Raw genomic sequence first — 19,689 nt, 5'->3', positions numbered from 1 at the left:
TTGACTGTTGCTTTTGCTGTGCAGAAGCTTTTGATTTTGAGGTACTTCCACTTGTCTATTTTGTTTTTTGTTGCCTGTGCATTTAGTGTCATATCCATGAAGCCACTGACAAACTGTTGTTATGAACTTCCCCCCGACGTTTTCTTTTAGGAGTTCTATGGTTTCAGGTCTTACATTTGAGTCTTTAACCCATTTTCAGCTGATTTTTCGCCATGGTGTAGAAGGGTTCAATTTCATTCTTTTGCATCTGAATATCCAGTTTTCCCAGCACCATTTGTTGAAGACATTCTCCTTTTCCATTGTGTATACTTGGCACCCTTGTCAAAGATCTGTTGGCTATGTGTGTGTGCATTTATTTCTGGGCTCTGTTCTGTTCCATTGGTCTATGTGTGTGTCTCGAAGCTGGAACTGTACTATTTTGATTTTGGTAGCTTTGTAATATAGTTTGAAATCAGGAAGTGTGATGTCCCTAGCCTTGTTCTTCTTTCTCAGGACTGATTTGGCTATTTGTGGTCTTTTGTGGTTTTGTATGAGTTGTAGAATTGTTTTTCTGTTTTGTAAAAAAAAAAAATGCCATTGGGATTTTGATAGGGATTGCATTAAATCTATAGGCGGCTTTGGGCAGTATGGACATTTTAATAATATTAACGCTTCCCATCCATGAACACAGGATATTTTTCATTTGTTGGTGTCTTTAATTTCTTTCATCAGTGTTTTATAGTTTTCAGTATACAAGTCTTTCACCACCTTAGTTAAGTTTATTCCTGACAATTTAATCCTTTTCCATGGTATTATAAATGAAGTTGTTTTCCTAATTTTATGTATTTTTATTTTTTTATTTTTTAAAATTTACATCCAAATTAGTTAGCATATAGTGCAACAATGATTTCAGGAGTGGATTCCTTAATGCCCCTTACCCATTTAGCCCACCCCCCTCCCACAACCCCTCCAGTAACCTTCAGTTTGTTCTCCATATTTATGAGTCTCTTCTGTTTTGTCCCCCTCCCTGTTTTTATATTATTTTTGTTTACCTTCCCTTATGTTCATCTGTTTTGTCTCTTAAAGTCCTCATATGAGTGAAGTCATGATTTTTGTTTTTCTCTGACTAATTTCACTTATCATAATACCCTCCAGTTCCATCCACATAGTTGCAAATGGCAAGATTTCATTCTTTCTGATTGCCAAGTAATACTCCATTGTGTGTGTGTGTGTGTATATATATGTATATATATGCATATATATGTATATATATGTGTGTGTGTATATATATGTATATATATGTGTGTGTGTGTATATATATGTATATATATGCATATATATATATATATATATATATACATATATATATATATATACCACATTTTCTTTATCCATTCATCCATCGATGGACATTTGGGCTCTTTCCATACTTTGGCTATTGTTGATAGTGCTGCTATAAACATGGGGTGCATGTGTCACTTCGAAATAGCACACCTGTATTCTGTGGATAAATGCCTAGTAGTGCAACTGCTGGGTCGTAGGGTATTTCTATTTTTAGTTTTTTGAGGAACCTCCATACTGTTTTCCAGAGTGGCTGCACCAGCTTGCATTCCCACTAATTTTCTTTTCAGACAGTTTCTTGTTAGTGTACAGAAAAGCAACTGATTTTTGTTTGTTGACTTTGTATCCTGCAACTTTACTGCATTATTTTATTAATTCTAAGAGATTTTTTAATGGAATCTTTTGGGTTTTCTACATAGAAGATCAAGTTGTCTGCACACAGGGATTTTATTTTTTCCTTTCTGATTTGGATACATCTTCTTTCTTTTCCTTACCTAATTGCTCTGCCTAGGACTTCCAGTACTCTGTTGAATAGAAGTGGTGAGAGTAGACATCCTTGCCTTGTTCCTGATCTTAGAGGAAGAGCTTTTAGCTTTTCACTGATGAATATGATGGTAGCTGTGAGCTTTTCATATATGGCCTTTATTATGTCGGGGTACTTTCCTTCTAATCCTAGTTTGTTGAGAGTTTTTGGTCATGAATTTTGTCAAATGCTTTTTGCCACTTCTATTGAGATGCTCATGTGACTTTTATCTTTTATTCTGTTAATGTCGGATATAACATTAATTGATTTTTGTATGTTGAACCACCCTTGCTCTGAGGGATAAGTCCCACTTGATCGTAGTGTATGATCCTTTCAGTGTATTGTTGGATTTGGTTTACTGGTATTTTATTGAGGATTTTTACACCTATGTTCATTTGGGATATTGGCCTGTAGTTTTCTTGTGGTGTCTTTGTTTGGTTGTGCTATCCAAAAGAATTTAAATCAGAATTTTGAAGAGATATTAACACTTGTTAATGTTCATGTTCGGTGTAGCACTATTCATAGTAGTCAAGATGTGGAAACACCTAATTGTCCTTCGATGGATGAATAACCAAAGAAAATGTGGCATATATACACAGTACAGCTATTTTTCTTGAATAAATGCTCCTAGGATTGTTGCAAGCCTTTGGTTGATTTTGAGAGTTCTAAAAAAGTTGATTTTGCTGTTTGGTTTTTTTTTTTTTTTTTTTTTTTTTTTGCCAGTGTTCTCATCACTGTGGAAGAACACCATAGGACACAGCCATTACTGTGGACATCACAATTCCTTGGTTTTTCATTCAATAGCTTATCTTGGAAAATGTTATACACATTTTGTCTCTCTTGCTTCCTTTCCATCTCCCATCTGTCTCCCTTATTTATTTTAATGGCTGCATGGTATTCTAGTGCATGGATGGTGAACCGCTTTTCAACTGCCACTCACCAGGCACCTCAACTGTGAACGAGGCCTTTATACTAGAGATTATGGGACTATCTCCAACACAACCGCTCTCCAGGAGCTTCTGGCAGAGTGGAGAAGACAAGGAGCACACAGGAGAATTAATCCTTCAAGACAGAGTGCTGTGAGTGCTTTCAGTGTCTGGCAATATTAAATGGTCTCACCTTGATTCTGAGTTCCAGGCCCTTCAAGACACACTTCTTAAGTGGCTGGAAAGACAAGGTGGCGTGCACACTCTGCCCCACATCCACACTGCCATCAATGGGTGAAAAGTCCAAGTACTGCAGCAGGGCTTTGGGGCCAGATAGCTCTGCCTGGAAGCTGAAGCTGAACTTGCCAGTGTTGATAAAGCTGAGTTCACACTGAACACATTCATTCAACTCCACCTGAGAGACAGAGAACAGAGTAGTATATGGAATAAATGCAAACCATGGTTCTATTCTTTCAGGTCAGGATACATAACACGTTGGGGGAAAATATCCTTTGGGAAATAGGGATGGCAGACGATGTTAGTGAGTTGAGTATCCTTAGCTTAATATGGTCAAGTATTCCAGCCAGAGCTATGAAGTGTTGGGGGCCTCTCATACCTGAAGAGTACGATAGCAATTTAATTCTTAGACCTCCCTCGGTAATCAAACATCCTTCCTGTATGTTTAATACAAGCATTGTTTCCTTCCCTACCATCTCTCTACCCCTGAAAAATAAAACAAGAAATGTTTTCACATTAAAACTATATATATTTGGAGGATGGAGTTGCTCCTGGCATGTTTCTGTTCTCCTGGTCTCTCTGGCATTTGAAACAGTGAGATTCAGCTAACATTCACTTATACTGCCATTCCCAGCTTGAGTGGACACACACACACACACACACAGACACACACACAGATAGAAACAGAGAGAGAGAGAGAGAGAGAGAGACAGAGAGACAGAGAGAGAGAGAGAGAGACATATCAGTGCTCTCTCACACTCTTACCTCATAGAAGTTGATAATGGTAGTCTGGTTGGGAGTCAGGGGAGTAATCAAGCCAGTCCTGTCCTTGCATTTGACCTCTGCATTCATAGTGTAGCCCTCAGCCTTGACATTTAAGGTCAGAGGGTGGGCTTTCTTTTTCACATTGCAGATCAAATTAAAGTTCACATCTCCTTCCTGCTTTGGTGTGAAGAAAATATCAATTGGGAACCTGGTTGGGGAAGAAGACAGCAGATTAGCTGACTAGGCCAACCTGCTAAAACCTGCTAAAGAATATGAGCCCAGTGGATTGGCACACACTATGAGGAAAGAGTATCACCACCTCAAATTATGATGAGTTTTGAAGGTTTGCCAGACACGGTAGGGCACTGCCTTATGAGTTCACAAATATAGTAGATATCAAGGAAAAGAATATAAGCATGAGAGAAAATATTGAGAAAAAGGGCTTAAAGTTCTCAGGGCTTTACAATTTATCAGGAAAATGAACAATGAGAAATAGTAGGACAGAGATGGGATTGTTAACATTAATCTCGACATGCAGCAGCACTCTGAGGAAAACTTATCCTCCTGGCAGGCCTGGAACCCCTACTACCTTGGGAGGGTGTAGTCCTGGGGAACCTTTTCTTTACCTGGACAGTGGTGGGATCCAACCTTCCATGGGACATATGACCAGGTTGTTGCTGAAACCTTCAGAATATCGGGAGTTGTCTTGGAAGGCAAAATGGAACCCCTGCTCCTCCTTGTTGATGATATGCACGGTCTCCCTGGCTTCTCTGCCTGAGGAGGAAACATCAGCCCTCAGTGAAGACCTCATACCTGCTCCTAAAGTATCTGGGCAGATACTGCTCCTCAGGCAAGAGGAAACCTCCTTAGAAGAAATCCTTCAACTTCTTTTCTCTCTTTTCCCAAGCTCTTCAGTCTTTGACCACCTCTCTTCCTTCCTTCTGTTCTACAAGTGACATTCCTACCCAGGAGGATTCCACTTCTTCCTTCTAGAACTTTACTCTATCAATTGCCTGCTGCTGCTAGGTGGCTCCTCTGCCTTGGTCACAGCTGTCCTAGGTGATTCTGATGATACTATTTTCTCTCCTTGTTCCTTTGGACCCAATGCCTTCCTAGTTTTGTCAATGAGGGCCTCGCCGTCCCTAGTCCCTAGTAGGCCCCTTAACTCAGTCCCAATCTTTGTAAATAGTCCCTGCATTGAACTCTTTTGCATCAGAGCTCAGGAATGTCACGAGGGTCCTGACAGGGCCCTAATACATCTTCTGTCACTATCTTGCCTTTTCTTACTTTCCTTGACTATTGTACAACATTTGTTTTTTTCCACATAAACTTTAGAATCGTTTTATCCAATATCCCCCCCACCCCCAATCCTTTTGGGATTAAGGTTGCCAGATTTAGTAAGTATACATATATTTTTTAGTATAAGTATGTCCCAAATATTGCATGGGACATACTTATCCTGACATAAAAAAAACTTACTCATTGTTATCTGAAATTCAAAATTGACTGTGCATCCTGTATTTTATCTGGCAATACCAGTTGGGACTCTGCTTGGAACGTGATTGCATTTGCATTTAATTTTGAGAGAACTGGTAAATGTTCAAATTTTGTTTTGGGAGCATTTTAATAAGATTTTATAGTTTTATTCATATAGATCCTGTGCTTTTCTTGTTACATTTATCCTTAGATATTATATAGGTTTTGTCAATATTGAATGGATTTTTTTTTGTTTCTGTTTCTAGGTGCTTATTGCTAAAAGAAAGAGAAACTATTGATTTTTACATAATTGTCTTGCATCCAGTCACTTACTAAATTATCTTGTTGATTCTAGTGGTTTGTTTTGCTTTTCTCTTGAGCCTCTTGAGGTTTTCTATGTATGAGGTCACCAGCAACAGCAAATGAGATAGTTTTGTCTCTTTTCCCCTAATGCTTATGCCAATTACTGAATTTTCTTGTTTTATTGTATTTGCTAAACCACTAAGAAAGTATTCAATAATAACAAGCATCTTTTCCTAATTCCTGATTTTAACTGCAGCAGTTTTAGTAGTTTATTACAAGATAATATTTGCTTCTTAATTTTGGTTAGTCTTCTTTATTTAAGTTTTTCCCTCTATTCCTATCTTACTATTAAAATTTCTGTTGAGAATGTCTGATGAATTTTAGCAATCACTTTTTAGTGTACATTCATATCATTCATTACATGGTTGTTCTTTAATCTGTTGATATAATCATACTAAAATGCACCACTGTTACATTCCTAGATCAAATTCTGTTTGTCTTGCTGTACTTATTTGTTTATTCTATTCTATTATTTTTTATTTTAATTCCAGTTATTTAACATACGGTGTTATATTAGAGTCGTGTACAATATGGTGATTCAACACTTCCATACATCATCTGGTGCCCATCACAAGTGCACTCCTTAATCCCCACTACCTATTTCATCGCCATCCCTCTACCCTCCTCCCCTCTGGTGAACATCAGTGTGTCTTCTATATAGTTAAGACTGCTGTTATTATTCTTATGCTAACTTGCCCACTTATTTGTTCAAAACCTTCCAAAACACCATACTCCTCCCACCTACTTATATTTATCAGTATAAGAAATGTATGGAGGTATTACATAAAAAACCTGTTAATGTGGTTTCCTTTGATGGAAAGGATGGATGGAGAGACATTAAAAATTTCCTTATATAACAGAATTATTGACTTATTACAAGAATATTACTTGTCTAAATATAAAAATCTAATGAGTTATTAAAATATATTCTGGCTTTAGTTATATTTTACACACACACACACACACACACACACACACCCCACATCCATGTGATAAGGGACCTGGCAATCACTTCCTTTATTTCCTTCAGGTCTCTGATCAAATGTTACTTCCCCATTGCCTACTGGCATTCTTTGTCCTCCATATCCTGCTTTATTTTTCTTTACAATACTTATTAACATAGACATGCTGTATCTTTTCTTTTTTGGTAGTCTACTTCCTATTAGTAGAATGTAACCACCATGAGGGTGGGGACTGTGGCTTTATCCATGGCATTCTCAGCTCACAAGAGAGTGCCTGGGTCACACAAGCGGCTTAGTAATATTTTGTTGAGCTGAATGAATGCATGAAAGGATGGCAGAGAAATATGACCACTGTGACTCATACTGAGAGGCATACAAATACAGCCCATGCTCTGAGGCACATACAAGTAAGATGGGGATAACATGAGCCTCTGGAAATGAACATAGGCAGTCCAGGCCTTCAAGGAATCTAACAAGTGTGATTTGTAGCAAGTCTCCTAAATTTCCTTAGGTTATTAACGTGTGGGTTTAGAAGATACCTGATGGAAATCAGACTGAAAGACAAATAATTTACGGCTTTGTGAATAGTGATAGAAGACCTCTGACATGCTTCTGGAAGGTACCAGAAAAAGTTCCCTACCCAAGTCTGCTCCCAGAGCTCATTGTGGGGTCAGTCCTACCCCTTCCCCTGAGAGGTCATGCCAAGTCTAAACATAAACCAACAGGGCAGCCTTACCAATGAGGAGACAACTGAAGTTGAGATGTGACTTGTCCAGATTGATGAGAGGGTCGGTGGCTTTGCCTACCAGAAGGAAAGGGACTGTGATGTTGTGTTCAGGGATTAAGAAAGTCCAGAAGGCTTCTGTGATGTCCAGATGGAAAGGCGTGAACTGGAAGACAATCTAAGAAGACCATTTGGAAAAGAGTGGTAAAGACATTTCTGTTTGCATACTCCACATGCCATTGGAGGCTTACTGGTGCTGGGGTTACAATGGTTGGCATTACCAGGTCATCTCCACCTTTCTACTGTCTACCTTTCTACTGTGAAGGCATGTGATTTTGGCTGTTCCAGCAATATCAATGTCTTTTTGCCCTGCCACAGGTCCTCCTAAGGAGGTCCAGCCCGATCAGAGCCTCTGATGGCTGTGCTGCCATATTTCACACCATGTCTTTGTTTGACATGTAAAAATAGAGAGATTTCAATAGAAATATGGAATTTTGGCTTTTCGCAAAAAGTTTGGGAGAACTGGCAACACTGGCAACTTGTCTGTGTGGTGGTCATCTGACAGAGAAGCACTATCGCCAGCTGGTGCTGGTGCTCAGCAGTCCCTATCATTGTCCCCTTGGCTTGCTCCATTCATTTGTGTGACCTCCCTGAAAGCATTTGAATGCATGATTTCTGTTTCATGAATTTATTTCTGCCTCCAAGATTCTCTGCAGAACTTACAGGATACAGGCCCATAGATCTGTTTTGGCCAGTGAGATCACATTTTTTTAGGTATGACTCTGTACCCTGTACCACTGTGTAAACACGAGGACTACACTGTGGGACATGACTCACTTTTCTGTTTTACCCTTTGGCCCGACCAAGTAAAAATACATCTGTATCCTTTTACTGCTGTCAGTCCCTCGGGAAAAAATAAGTCTTCAGAGAGTAATCTATGAGTCCTACAGTCTGCAGGTATTAGTATCCAGCTCCTCTTTCCTGCTTAATAATTTCAGTTTTTTAAAACTGCAAATACTAGACCTTTTCACTTCTCTACAGCCACCCAAGAGAGCTCAGTTCTGTCTTGTTTATGAGGATTGCCTAACGTATATGCCACTCAAGAAATACTTGTTGATTGATGCACCCTTAGGCTGTCCTCCCTCACTCTATGGTCTACAGCACACTTGCTATGCAGAAGGGGAGAAGATGATCAATGCCCTGAGTCAAGTGGTCCTGATTCTCTCTCTCTCTCTCTCTCTCTCTCTCTCTCTCTCACACACACACACACACACACACACACACACACACACATACCTCCGCTTTCTTTTCAGGGTGGATGAAGCCCTTCTCTGTAAGGCATGTGAAGGCTGGAGGGTTCTGGAGACTTTCAGTTTCTTCAGAGATCCAAGAGAAGGAGTAGGTGCTATTAGTTGGGTTCAGGATTGTAAAAGTCCTGGCCGAGGGGGAAGAATTGACAGCAGAGAGTGAAATGGGGGTTGAAGAATTAGAGAAACTTTCTTAGGACCTTCCCTAGCACAGTCCCCCTATCTAGGAATCAGGACTTGTCTGCATACTCTATTACCACAGAAATGAAAACTGCACTTCCTTTGGCGGGGGGAGGGGCAAACTATGGCTAGAGTTCTGGACTTTGGAATAATGACATCCAGGGCCCTTCTGTCCCAATGACCGACCCTCTGTGGTTAAGGTGGGGGTCAGGGATTACATTTTTATGTCTCCCATATTTCCCCAGTGTCAAAACTAAGGAGACAAAATTCAGCTTCCTTACTATAGACTTCCTTACTATGGACTTCTCTAAAGTCCAACCCCAATATTTCAAACCTGCTTCTAGGAATTAGCCTCACTGACTTCTCTGAATTCTTCCTCTAAGTTCTTTAGAAGAACTCACTGATAAGAACCAATGCAAACCATAAGCAACTTACCGGATATTCTTCCCTCCTATGCCCACGCTGGTGAACTCAATCACCCGGGTGTTTGAATCTAGAGCCACACCAGAAGGTCCTCGGAGATCTGGGTTGCGCCGATGACCACTGATGTAGTCTGAGTGTTTTAGGTCAAAATGGCAGAAGGGCAAAAGGCTCCGCCCTTTTGCTGATAGGACTGGGCCTTGCTCTCCAGGTGGCAGGTTGGGAATCCTGTGAGGATAAGATTATTCTTATTTATTTTTAGATGAATCACCACTTCCTTAGTTGGTTGGAAATGAATATTATATCCACCAGAACGTGAGCTCCATGAAAGCAGAGACTGGGTCTATCCTGGTCAACAACATAATATAAATGCCTTGAATAGCGCATGATACATAGTAGGTGTTCATTCATGAACTGTTGAGTGGATGAATGCATGAATGGGCTGAGTATGAGGAGGATGAATTCTGGTTCTTTCTCTGTATCTAAGTATGGCCCCAAGTTATTCCCTCCAGCAGTGGTGAGAAATTTTCCCTGCTATAAAATGAGCACAGAGTCTTGCCCTCTGGGCCCTCTCACAGGCATCTAGTGGGGTATGAAAACTGACACAGAAATTCTAAACGAGTATCCTGAGCTCCCTGGAGAAAGTGAACTGGATGTAAGTAGACCTCTAGTCCCAGCACCAAGCTTAGGCCCAGGTGTGGGACGGGTCCCTGCAGTGTAATTGCAGGGGCTCCACAAGGCTTTTATGGCTCACATAGGTCTCTGCCACCCCATACCATGTTTTACACAATTCCTCTGTAAGGTAAGTGTTCTGTATGGATCTTTCATGGGAGTGGTTAACACATAATGGACTTGCTAAATGTTATTGGATTGGATTTCTTGAATTGGGTCTGGGCCCCTTCTATTTCTCACCTATGTATCAGGTCCACCACCATGGCTATGTAATGTTTATTGTGCTTATTATATGCCAGGTACTGTTCTAAGTCTTCACTTGATTTAACTCACTTAATGTTCATGATGACTGTACAAGGTGGGTATTGTTATTTCCATTTTACATATGAGGAGACCAAGTCTCAGAAAAGGTGTAAGAAAGTTTTCCTAAGTTCATATTTGCCCAAGGACTGGAATCTACCTGTCTGTCAGCCATTCTGTTGCTCAGTGGAATCCTGTGTGTGGCTGGGAAGGGCGTAATAGGCAGGAGGAAGAGTCTAGAGAGTGTTGGTGAGTAATACAAAAGAAAAAATTCTCCTTATCTTCTAAATCCTGGCCTTTCTGAATCTTCCCAATGGGAAATGTGACAATCAGGGGGCTATGGAGGGGCCCAGGGCTGGAAAGAATGGTGGTGGTGCTGGGACAGAAGAGAGGGTAGGAGATGTGGAGTTTTGCTCTGGAGAGCACATCTTCTTACTGGCAGAAGAGATTGCTCTCGAAGTCTCCAACTTCCAGCGGGGAGAATTTCACTTTGAGCTTCTGAGTTTTGCCCACAGGCACAATGCCTGAGGCAGGCTCCACAGAGAAGGGCGTGGGGGGAACGTCATTCCAGTGGTCCGTGGCGCTGTCCAGAGTACTGACCGTGTGCAGCGTGCCCTGGCTAATTTGGTCTTTTTGAGAAGAACCTGGGGGCAAAACAGAGAGCCAATGATATTCTCTATTTGCAGTGGGAGGGCAGGTGGAAGGCAGCCCACTCACAGGTCCCTCTGTGGGCTCACCTCTTCCACAAGAAATACTTAGCTTTGGGCACTAAGGGTAAGGGAATGGCTCATATCTCTCACAGGAGACTCATGAAAAATACTTCTATTAATTCTATCAATTTTTCAAAGTTGTTTCCTTTTGGCTCAGGGGGTGGGCCAAAGAGAGGTCTGTGGGTCTCCTGCCTCAAGAATAATGGGCTGTGAATATAATTTTTTGGAGAATCATTGTTTGAAAGTAGGGGTTCACAATCTGGGGGCCCATTTGAAAGGTCTGCGAATCTCCAAAACTGCAACAACAGCAATGAATTTTTGTCCACCAAGTGTTGAGTCTTTTTCCAAGCGCTTCATATATATCACATTTGGTATGGGTGTGTATTTTCCAGGGAAAAAGTTCATAGTTTTCATCAGTTTCTGCAAGGGTCTGTAATCTCCCAAGAGGTTAAGGCCTAAAAGACAAGATTCCTAGGGGTCAGTGACTGGGGTGCTGGCCTAATGGAAGGCCAGGCTCTAGGCTCCAGGCTCCGGGAGGACAGAGGTCAGCTCTTGAGTTTCTCAGGCCTGTTTGGCTCTGCAGACACCATGAAACATTTGCTCTGCTTCTCCTTGGCTACTGAGGGAGCTGTTGGACCAGTGCTCATTTCTCCATGAACAAGGCTCTCCTACTAACTGGGGACTCGGTTCAAGCCCTGGAGTTTTCCTATCATTGTGTTTACCTTGGTTATCTGGCATTGCAAAGCTGACAGCCTTTGCAGTCTCTTCTGAGACCCAATTGAATTCCAGCTGCACGTTTCCTGAATTAGTCAGTTCAAGCCTGCAGATAGATCAGAGAATGGATTTGAGAAATGTGCTGTCGATTTTTTTCCTGTCTACACATCATCTATACTGTTACTTTAAGTTGTCACTGTGTTTCTTAAACATTTCTTCAAAAGGCAAGTTTTAAGCATTTTGTCTGACATCATGCATTTGCTGTGCTAGTTATATCTCCTTCTAAAACACTATTTACTATTAAAAGTAAAAATATTCAAATGTTTAGCACTTTAAATCATCTGGCACAGTACCAGCACCCTATGCAATGAGCTCTCAGCATGAGTTTGCTATAATTCTGAAAAATTCCCATGAGAGAGGAATCAAAATGTGTTTTCCATGACAGTACTTTCTTTAGGTGCAAATTCCAGTCCCTCCCTTACTGAAACATCTCCCACTGGAAACAATGTCCCTGTGGTCGGAAGCCATTTGACCCCTGCCTGAGATTCCTTCATTGACTGAGACTTGTCTCAAATTCTGAATGAGTAGAGACTTTTCTTGCCTCAAGTTTCCCTGCATATAAGACAAGAACCAGGAAATAGAAGCTTTTTCTGGAATCATTTTTAAACTTGATCACAATCACAGCAGAAGGATGAGGCCTTGATACAGGAAAATGATTGTGTTAGAGAAGAAAACACAAATGTCTTACTAGTTTTAGTGAAGTAGTTGGAGTTGAGTTTGGAGGGGGGTGTAGGTCTAGGGGAGGGTGTAAGGATCAGATCTCCACTATTTGGTCCAGGTAGACTGTGCAGGTATGCCCAAAGTCAAGGGCTTTGACCTCAGGGGCTTATGTTTATTGTGTAAAAGTATGAGCACTGGCCACTATCCTAAAGACAATATTTATAAAGTGGAGAAATCTTGGTGGTACAGAATACTCTTGATAAAAAAGTTCTTAGTTCAGACTGGAGTTGGCAAACTTTTTTGTTGTTGTTGTTGCAAAGGGCAACACAGCATATGTTTTTTGGCTTTGCATACCATCGATGTTTGTAGTAACTACTCACTCTGCTGTTGTAGTACCAAAGCAGCCATAGACAACACATAAATGAATTTATGTGGCTGTGGGTCAAAAGAAACTTTATTTACAACAATAGGCAGCTGGTTGGATTTGGTCCTCGGGCCATAGTTTGCCAACCCCAGCTTTAAGTGAAATGGCTATCAACAGAAGGTACCACTTCCTCCCTTATTTCTTTTGGTTTTATGATAATTTGAAAACTTAAAGTGTAACAAATGCAAACTGAGTTGAACAAGTTAATTACCAATTTTTACAAAGTTGAAATGTCAGTGGTTTATATTTTTGTGCTCGTAATTCTCAAAGAATGGTCTTTCTCTGTCTTTGCATATGCTGCTTTCTCTGTCTAGAAGGCCCCTTTTTCTCACTTCTTCACCTGGCTATCTCCTAATCATCCTGTAGAATGGGCACTGCTTCATCTGGGAAGTATTCCCTGATATTCCATCTGCTTCAGGTACTCTCACAGCATACACAGGACACCATATTGCAACCACCTATTTTCACCCATTCCCCCCATGAGCTCTTTAAGAGGGGGACCCATGACATCCTTATATTCTTGTATGTGAGTTAACATAACCCTTTTCCTTCTAAGGACAATTTTGACTTTGAATAAATTTTCTAGCTGTTTCCCTGGAAACCTGATAAAGGAGAAATATCAGCTGTATTATTAGGCAACATTGTTTAGAGTTAACATGACCCCTAATGGGTAAATTGCATCTGGTCTGGAGGGAATTATGATTCCCTGGAGGGAAGCCATAGCTTTGGGGTTCTGTGAGTGTAGTGACTCTTGTAATTGGGCATGTCTCTTATAAGGATCATGGAAGCTATACCTATGGGGTGCTTATGAGGAGTATTGGCTTCTGTTGGTTGTGGGGCTTCTGAGCTAAGATGGACCCATTCCCACTAGTGTGGATATTGTCACCTGGAGTTGGAGAGAAAAGAATGGTTACTGGGTGGTGGTGTGGACTGCTTCAAGGACCATCCCTACTGAAGCTGATGGCCGGATGCTGCCCTCCTGGTGGACTGTGTTTCCTGGCCTATATCTTGATTTCAGGTGTGAACTTTAATAGCTCTGTGGATCTGAATGTTTCACTGCATCCCTAGAGTTCCTCTGGTGCATGCTACATAGCTATGATGCCTGGTATATGCTGTCATAAACAGTGAATAAGTATTTGATAAAGGAATAGGCAAATGATGAAATGAAAGAACTTCTCTGTGAGTGCTGGGGGGCTTTCAAAGACTCACTCAAACACTCGGGTCTGGTAAACCAGTGTTTCTTTAAAGTGCACATTGCTTGTTTCGCATTGATATGAAGCAAAATTCACATTGGCACTGATCTGAAGATGCAGTTCTCGGTAGTTTTCTTCTACTACTGAGTGAACAGGCTCAGGATCCATCTCTATCACCTGTAACAAAGGCAGAGCTAGCTGACTCACAAGAATAAAGGGGTAGGCGGTAACAGGATTTTACCCATGCAAATTAACACCAACTTACAGAATAAATGATTCCAGTTCCAGAATAAATGATTAAGGTAAACCTAAAATGACTCCTATATGGGAAAGGAAACAAATTACTAAGAGCATCAGGACTACAGAGATATTAGTTTGGGGGTTAGATGGACTATAAAGAAGGTAGAGGAAAGGAAATAATAAAATTAGGGACAGATATTAATGAAATAGAAAATAAATTGAGAACAGAGAGGACTAATAAAGCCAAATGATGTTTATGTGGAATGACTTAAAAAGTCTTCAGGGCGATTGATCAAGAAAAAAATGAGTAAATAAAAATAACTGATATCAAAAATTAAAAAGAGGACACTACCACTGATCCTATAGATTTAAACAGATGATAGGAAAACATTATAAATAACTTTATGAAAATACATATGAAAACTTAGTTGAAGGGCAAATTCATAGAAAAATAACTTAATAAAATTGACTCAAGAAAAAATAAAAAACCTGAGGAGTCCTAATAGTATTAAAGAAACTAAATGGTAGTAAAAAAAAAAAAAAGTTAAAAAAGACCTAAATAAATGTACAGATAAAACTCACTAATAGAAAGGACGAATTAATATTGTAAAATTGTTAATCCTTCCTAAATGGACTTACAGATACAATCCAATTCCAATCAAGTTTCAATCAGGGTTTCCACAGAAGTTGGTAAGTGGATTCCAAAATTAGATAGAAAAATAAAGGACCAAGAATAATGAAAATACTTCAGAACAAAACAGTATGGGAGAGGGACTTCCCTTGGAAATATCAAGACTGATTATGAAGCTATGGAAATTAAGGCAAGGTAAAACTGGCATAGGGATAGACAAATTGACAATGAAGTAGAATACTGAGACAAGAAACATACCAGGCATATATGAAATTTAGATGATAAGGGAGTCATGGCAGATCACTAGGAAACAGAAGGGCTAAACAAAAAAGGGATTTGGCCAGGTCATGGAAAACCATTAAATTGGATCCTTGCCTCACACCATACATAAAATCCAGGTGGGCCAAGAGCTTAAATACAAAAAGCAAAATTCTTAAACCTAAAAAAAAAAAAAAAAAAAAAGAATATTTTTCTTCCCTGGTAGAGAAGAGTTTTAAAAAGAAGACACACACACACAAAAAATATGTAAAAGATGAGATTAATAAATTTCGCTATATTAAAAATAAGAATATCTTTTGTTCATCAAAAGATACATCAAAGAAAGTGAAAAGATAAGCTATAAATTTGGTGAGGACATTTGGAGTCAATTAATAGGAAGGAATAGTAAACTTTATCAAAAATAAAGTAACTCATACAAAGAACAGGCATCATAATTGAAAACTAGGCAAAAGGCATATAAGAGATGACTAGTAAGGCCATGAAGTCATTCATATTCATCTTTACCAGTGGTTAGGGAAATGCAAAGTAGATCCCAAATTAGACCATTTCCCATTCATTTAAGTGAAAAGAATCAAGAAGTCTGGCAATGCCAAGTTGTGTAGAGAATGTGGATCAGTAAGATCCCTCTGCCAACAGGAGTGTGCATAGGTACAGTGACTTTGGAAAACACAGGCATTATCTTGGAAAGCTGAAATTCACATATCTTATGACTCAGCAATTCCACTTCTGGGAATATAAACTTTTGCAATTGAATACCATTTGACATGAATAATAATGTTCACAGCAACACTGTACACAATGGAAAACACCAAATAATTTTCAAAGGAAGAATGGATGATAAGTAATAATGGAATTTTATATAGCAGTGAAATGGGTACACTATAGCCACATGAAACAATATGGATCACAGGCAGTAACCGTTTTTTAAAAACTAAAAGTTAGAAACTACAACAAAACGGTATGCCTTTTAGAATGAGCACTGGGTGTTGTATGGAAGCCAATCTGACAATAAATGATATTTAAAAAATAGAATGTATAGGTTGAAAAAGAAAGAAAAACTAAAAATCAAGGGAATGAGTAAACAAGATTCAGGATCGTGATTATGTCTAAGAGGGAGGCAGGGGGATGGAATGGGTGAGAAGCACACAGGTAATTCATGTTCTACTTCCTACACTGAGTGTGAGTTCATCTCTGTTTATTACATTATTAAAAGAAACCAGCCAAAGACTAGTTGAAAGAGGGACACGCATGGACCAAAGATGAGATTCTGTCATGAACCAAAGATTATAACTAATCAAATTCTGGACACAGACAGAAAAAGGGAATAGCTGAAAGTCTAACCATGATGCTGTTGATGGTGAGAGAACTCGCTCCATGAGGCATCCAGACTTAAACTAAAGCGGTTTGGGTCAAGATGTGTGGGCTGCATGGCTGGCAGGTGGCATGCTTGCCAGTTCAGTTTGTTACTTCTGAAATCAAGGTCAAATCAAGGTCATGTAGAATGGGAAACAAACTTTTTTTTTGTTGTTGTTCCATGAAGGAAGGAAATGATGAGACACTGAACCAGAGAGCAGCAGGCACCACCAGCCACGGCAGGCCTGGTCAGATTTGTACCTGATGTCCCCACTCACCTTTCGTTTTGCAGCGAAAGAACCGGGTGTGTTTCTGAGCACATCCACCCACTTGACTGTGCGCATGCGGTCATCCCAATCAGGGACCTGGTCTGCAGGGAGCTGAAACATGATCCTGGAGAGCTTGCACTTGACCCCCATCTTCTTCAGATTGATGGGCACTTCGGACTTCATGGTCACTACTATGTCCTTAGCACACCCAGGGTGAAGGTGGCCGATCTGCGGAAGAGCCCGATATTAGTATTTTTGGGAATCTGAGCTTGAGGACTTTTTATACCTGATGGTGACGTTCCAGAGAAGGGGTAGAGCCAAAAATCTTGGCAAAAAATGCATCATTCACACCTGTATGTGTAGATTGTCTTAAATATCTACAAGAGATTCTTAGATAGAAATATGATAGTAAAAGCAGCTAATATTTATTAAACTGTTCCTTGCCTCAGGCACTGTTCTAAACCTTTACACAGTTCTAATCCATTCAACAACACTGTGAGATGTACAGCTATTACTCCTATTTTACAGGCAAGGAAACTTGTAACTGGCTCGTGGCCATACCGTGAATATTGGAAGAGCTGGATTCAGACCCAGACAATATGGCTCCAGGTACCACATTCTTAACTACCTGTGCTTCTTCATCAATATGACCTATATGAATTATAGACCAATGTACACAGTACATTAGCAGTTCTCAGAATGTGGTCTGGTGACCCTTGGGATCCCCAAGACCCTTTCAGGAGTTCACAAGGTCAGATCTACTTTCATCCATCATAATACTAAGATGTTATTTGACTTTTTTATTCTTATTTTCTCATGAGTACACAATGGAGCTTTACAGAGATTACATGACATATGATATTGAAACAGATCAAATGGAGAAGCAAATAGTAGAATCTAGCTATCTTCTATTAAGCCAGATATTAAAGACATTTATAAAACTGCAGAATAATGCCACTCTTCTTACTCATTTTTTATTTTGAAAAATATAGCTATTTTCATTAAAATATGATATTTATATTAACATTAAAGGGTTTATTATTTAAAAATGAATAAATACATGTTTTTAGATATTCTCAGTTTTAATTTCTTAAAAAAAATTTTTTTTTAAGTTTATTCATTTTTGAGAGAGACAGAGCATGAGCAGGAGAGGGGCAGAGAGAGACAGGTAGACACAGAATCCGAAGCAGGCTCCAGGCTCTGAGCTGTCAGCACAGAGCCCGATGCGAGGCTCGAACTTACGAACCAAGAAATCATGACCCGAGCCGAAGTCAGACGCTCGATCGACTGAGCCACCCAGGCGCCCCCTCTCAGTTTTAATTTCTAATGTGGTAAATGTCAATAGACATAAGTCACATAAAAAACAGCTTTTTGGGGTTCCTTAATAATGTTTAATAAGGTAAAGAAGTCCTAAAACCAGAAGGCTGAGATTCCCTGAAGTATACCAGATAAATGGGAAATCTAGTTTGGTTTAAGGCATAAAATAATTTATGATTTATCATATACAAACACACACGTGTATATATATATATATATATATATATATATATATATATATATAATAGTCCTATCATGTTTCTGACAGATAAAAATATCTCTCCTTCCTCTGGAAAGTAAAGGGTGAATAAAACTTAGTATTCCCCAGGCCACAAATGTGTGTGTGTGTGTGTGTGTGTGTGTGTGTGGTGAGGGGTATATGCATGTGTGTGTGGGGGGGGTGGGTGTATATAAATGGACTGTCTGAAGCTTATCTCTGTCTACTTTAACTGACACTTTACATCCCTCTAGGAAGCAAAACTTCCTGATGGCACTCAAAGATTTAAAGGTGACAAAGTAAGTTCCCCAACTTTCCTTGCTCTATCCCCCTAAAGATCTATGCTTGAATAGTCTTGGTGACTGAAACTGGGCAGAAGGCAGTGGATATATCTGGGTATATGAATTGTCCTGGGAACTCAGCAGCAAACTGTCTATGAAAAGCATCAGGTAGCCAGAGGCTAGGATCTGCTACCACATTGTCTTAGGCCTTGTGTGACTTTGAGCCTTGGCCAGCAATTCATAAAATGTGTGCTGTGAGATGCTGAAAGGGATTCCAGGTAAAATAAAGTTAACTAGATTTTAGTATGCTGAGTGAGAAACAGAAAGATGTAATTTGCAAATGTGCTATATCTCAGTTGTCCACAGAACCCGCTACCCCCATCTTAGCTTTCAGTGAGCCACTTTGGCAGGCCTAATGCTCTAACGAACATATACCTTCGGAGTCACAGGTCTACAATCTGTGATAGGAAGACCCTAGCCCCTATCCCTATCCACTCTGGGACCTATTTCATCCATAGAGACTTGCATGGAATTCCTCAACTTCAGCCTAGCGACAGTCTCATCAGACCTCGTTCTCTGTTCTTAGACCAGAGGGGACACGGACTGTGTCCTCTGGTACCTGGTCTGAGTAACGGATGGTTCCTGGGCTGTTTCTCAGCTTGAGAGCCATCCATCTCATCCCACACGTTCATGAAGATAGACTGACAGTCAAATTGGGTTTGGCTCACACCTAAGGGAGTCCAGAAAACAGCAGTTGGCTTTCACTTACCTGTGGGGAAAAGCAAACTGTAGCTAAAAGGGGCCATTCAAACCGGATGACATTCGCTTGGCTGTGATTAGTCACTGTGAAGCTCACGTTATAGCTGTTTCCGATGTGGCAGTCCCCAAACTGGATGTGGTCCACCAGAGCAGCTATGGACAGAAACAGAAGGTCTGTGAGTCTTCCCTAGCCTCCCCGGGGCTCGCTTTCCTGAGGAGGCAACACTTGAAAGACATGGTGCTTTACCCTCATGCATTCCACCCCCACCGCAGATGATTATCCTGGAAAAGTTGGAGTCACATAGCATAAACTTTCCCTCCTTGGGAAATCTATTAGTCCATCTACCTGTCCGTCTGTCCACCTGTCCGTCCATCCATCCATCCATCCATCATCCACCCACCCACCC

General features: G+C 40.2%; 1 protein-coding gene across 9 annotated transcripts in view; it reads right to left on the bottom strand.

The window, feature by feature from the left end:
- Positions 1-19,689, bottom strand: part of HYDIN (HYDIN axonemal central pair apparatus protein) — a 433,704-nt gene that overhangs the window by 30,978 nt on the left and 383,037 nt on the right. For 8 of the 9 annotated variants that reach the window (XR_008423557.1, XM_053906649.1, XM_053906647.1 and 5 more), the window contains 11 exons: positions 19,293-19,435; positions 16,718-16,936; positions 13,953-14,113; positions 11,608-11,705; positions 10,612-10,819; positions 9,219-9,431; positions 8,593-8,731; positions 7,309-7,474; positions 4,398-4,545; positions 3,772-3,979; positions 2,963-3,184 (listed from right to left, as the gene is read on the bottom strand). Coding sequence is in view for 7 of the 9 variants with exons in the window: in XM_053906649.1 (XP_053762624.1) it covers positions 2,963-3,184; positions 3,772-3,979; positions 4,398-4,545; positions 7,309-7,474; positions 8,593-8,731; positions 9,219-9,431; positions 10,612-10,819; positions 11,608-11,705; positions 13,953-14,113; positions 16,718-16,936; positions 19,293-19,435 (1,925 nt within the window). In the remaining 2 variants the exon portion in view is untranslated. Of the gene's footprint in view, positions 1-2,962; positions 3,185-3,771; positions 3,980-4,397; positions 4,546-7,308; positions 7,475-8,592; positions 8,732-9,218; positions 9,432-10,335; positions 10,820-11,607; positions 11,706-13,952; positions 14,114-16,717; positions 16,937-19,292; positions 19,436-19,689 lie in introns of those variants that run through there. The other variant, XR_008423558.1, reaches the window with a different exon arrangement.

Source organism: Panthera pardus, unplaced genomic scaffold, assembly GCF_024362965.1.
Source record: "Panthera pardus isolate Hobbes unplaced genomic scaffold, ASM2436296v1 HiC_scaffold_19, whole genome shotgun sequence".
Lineage (NCBI taxonomy): Eukaryota > Metazoa > Chordata > Mammalia > Carnivora > Felidae > Panthera > Panthera pardus.
This window is presented reverse-complemented; position numbering and strand designations above follow the sequence as displayed.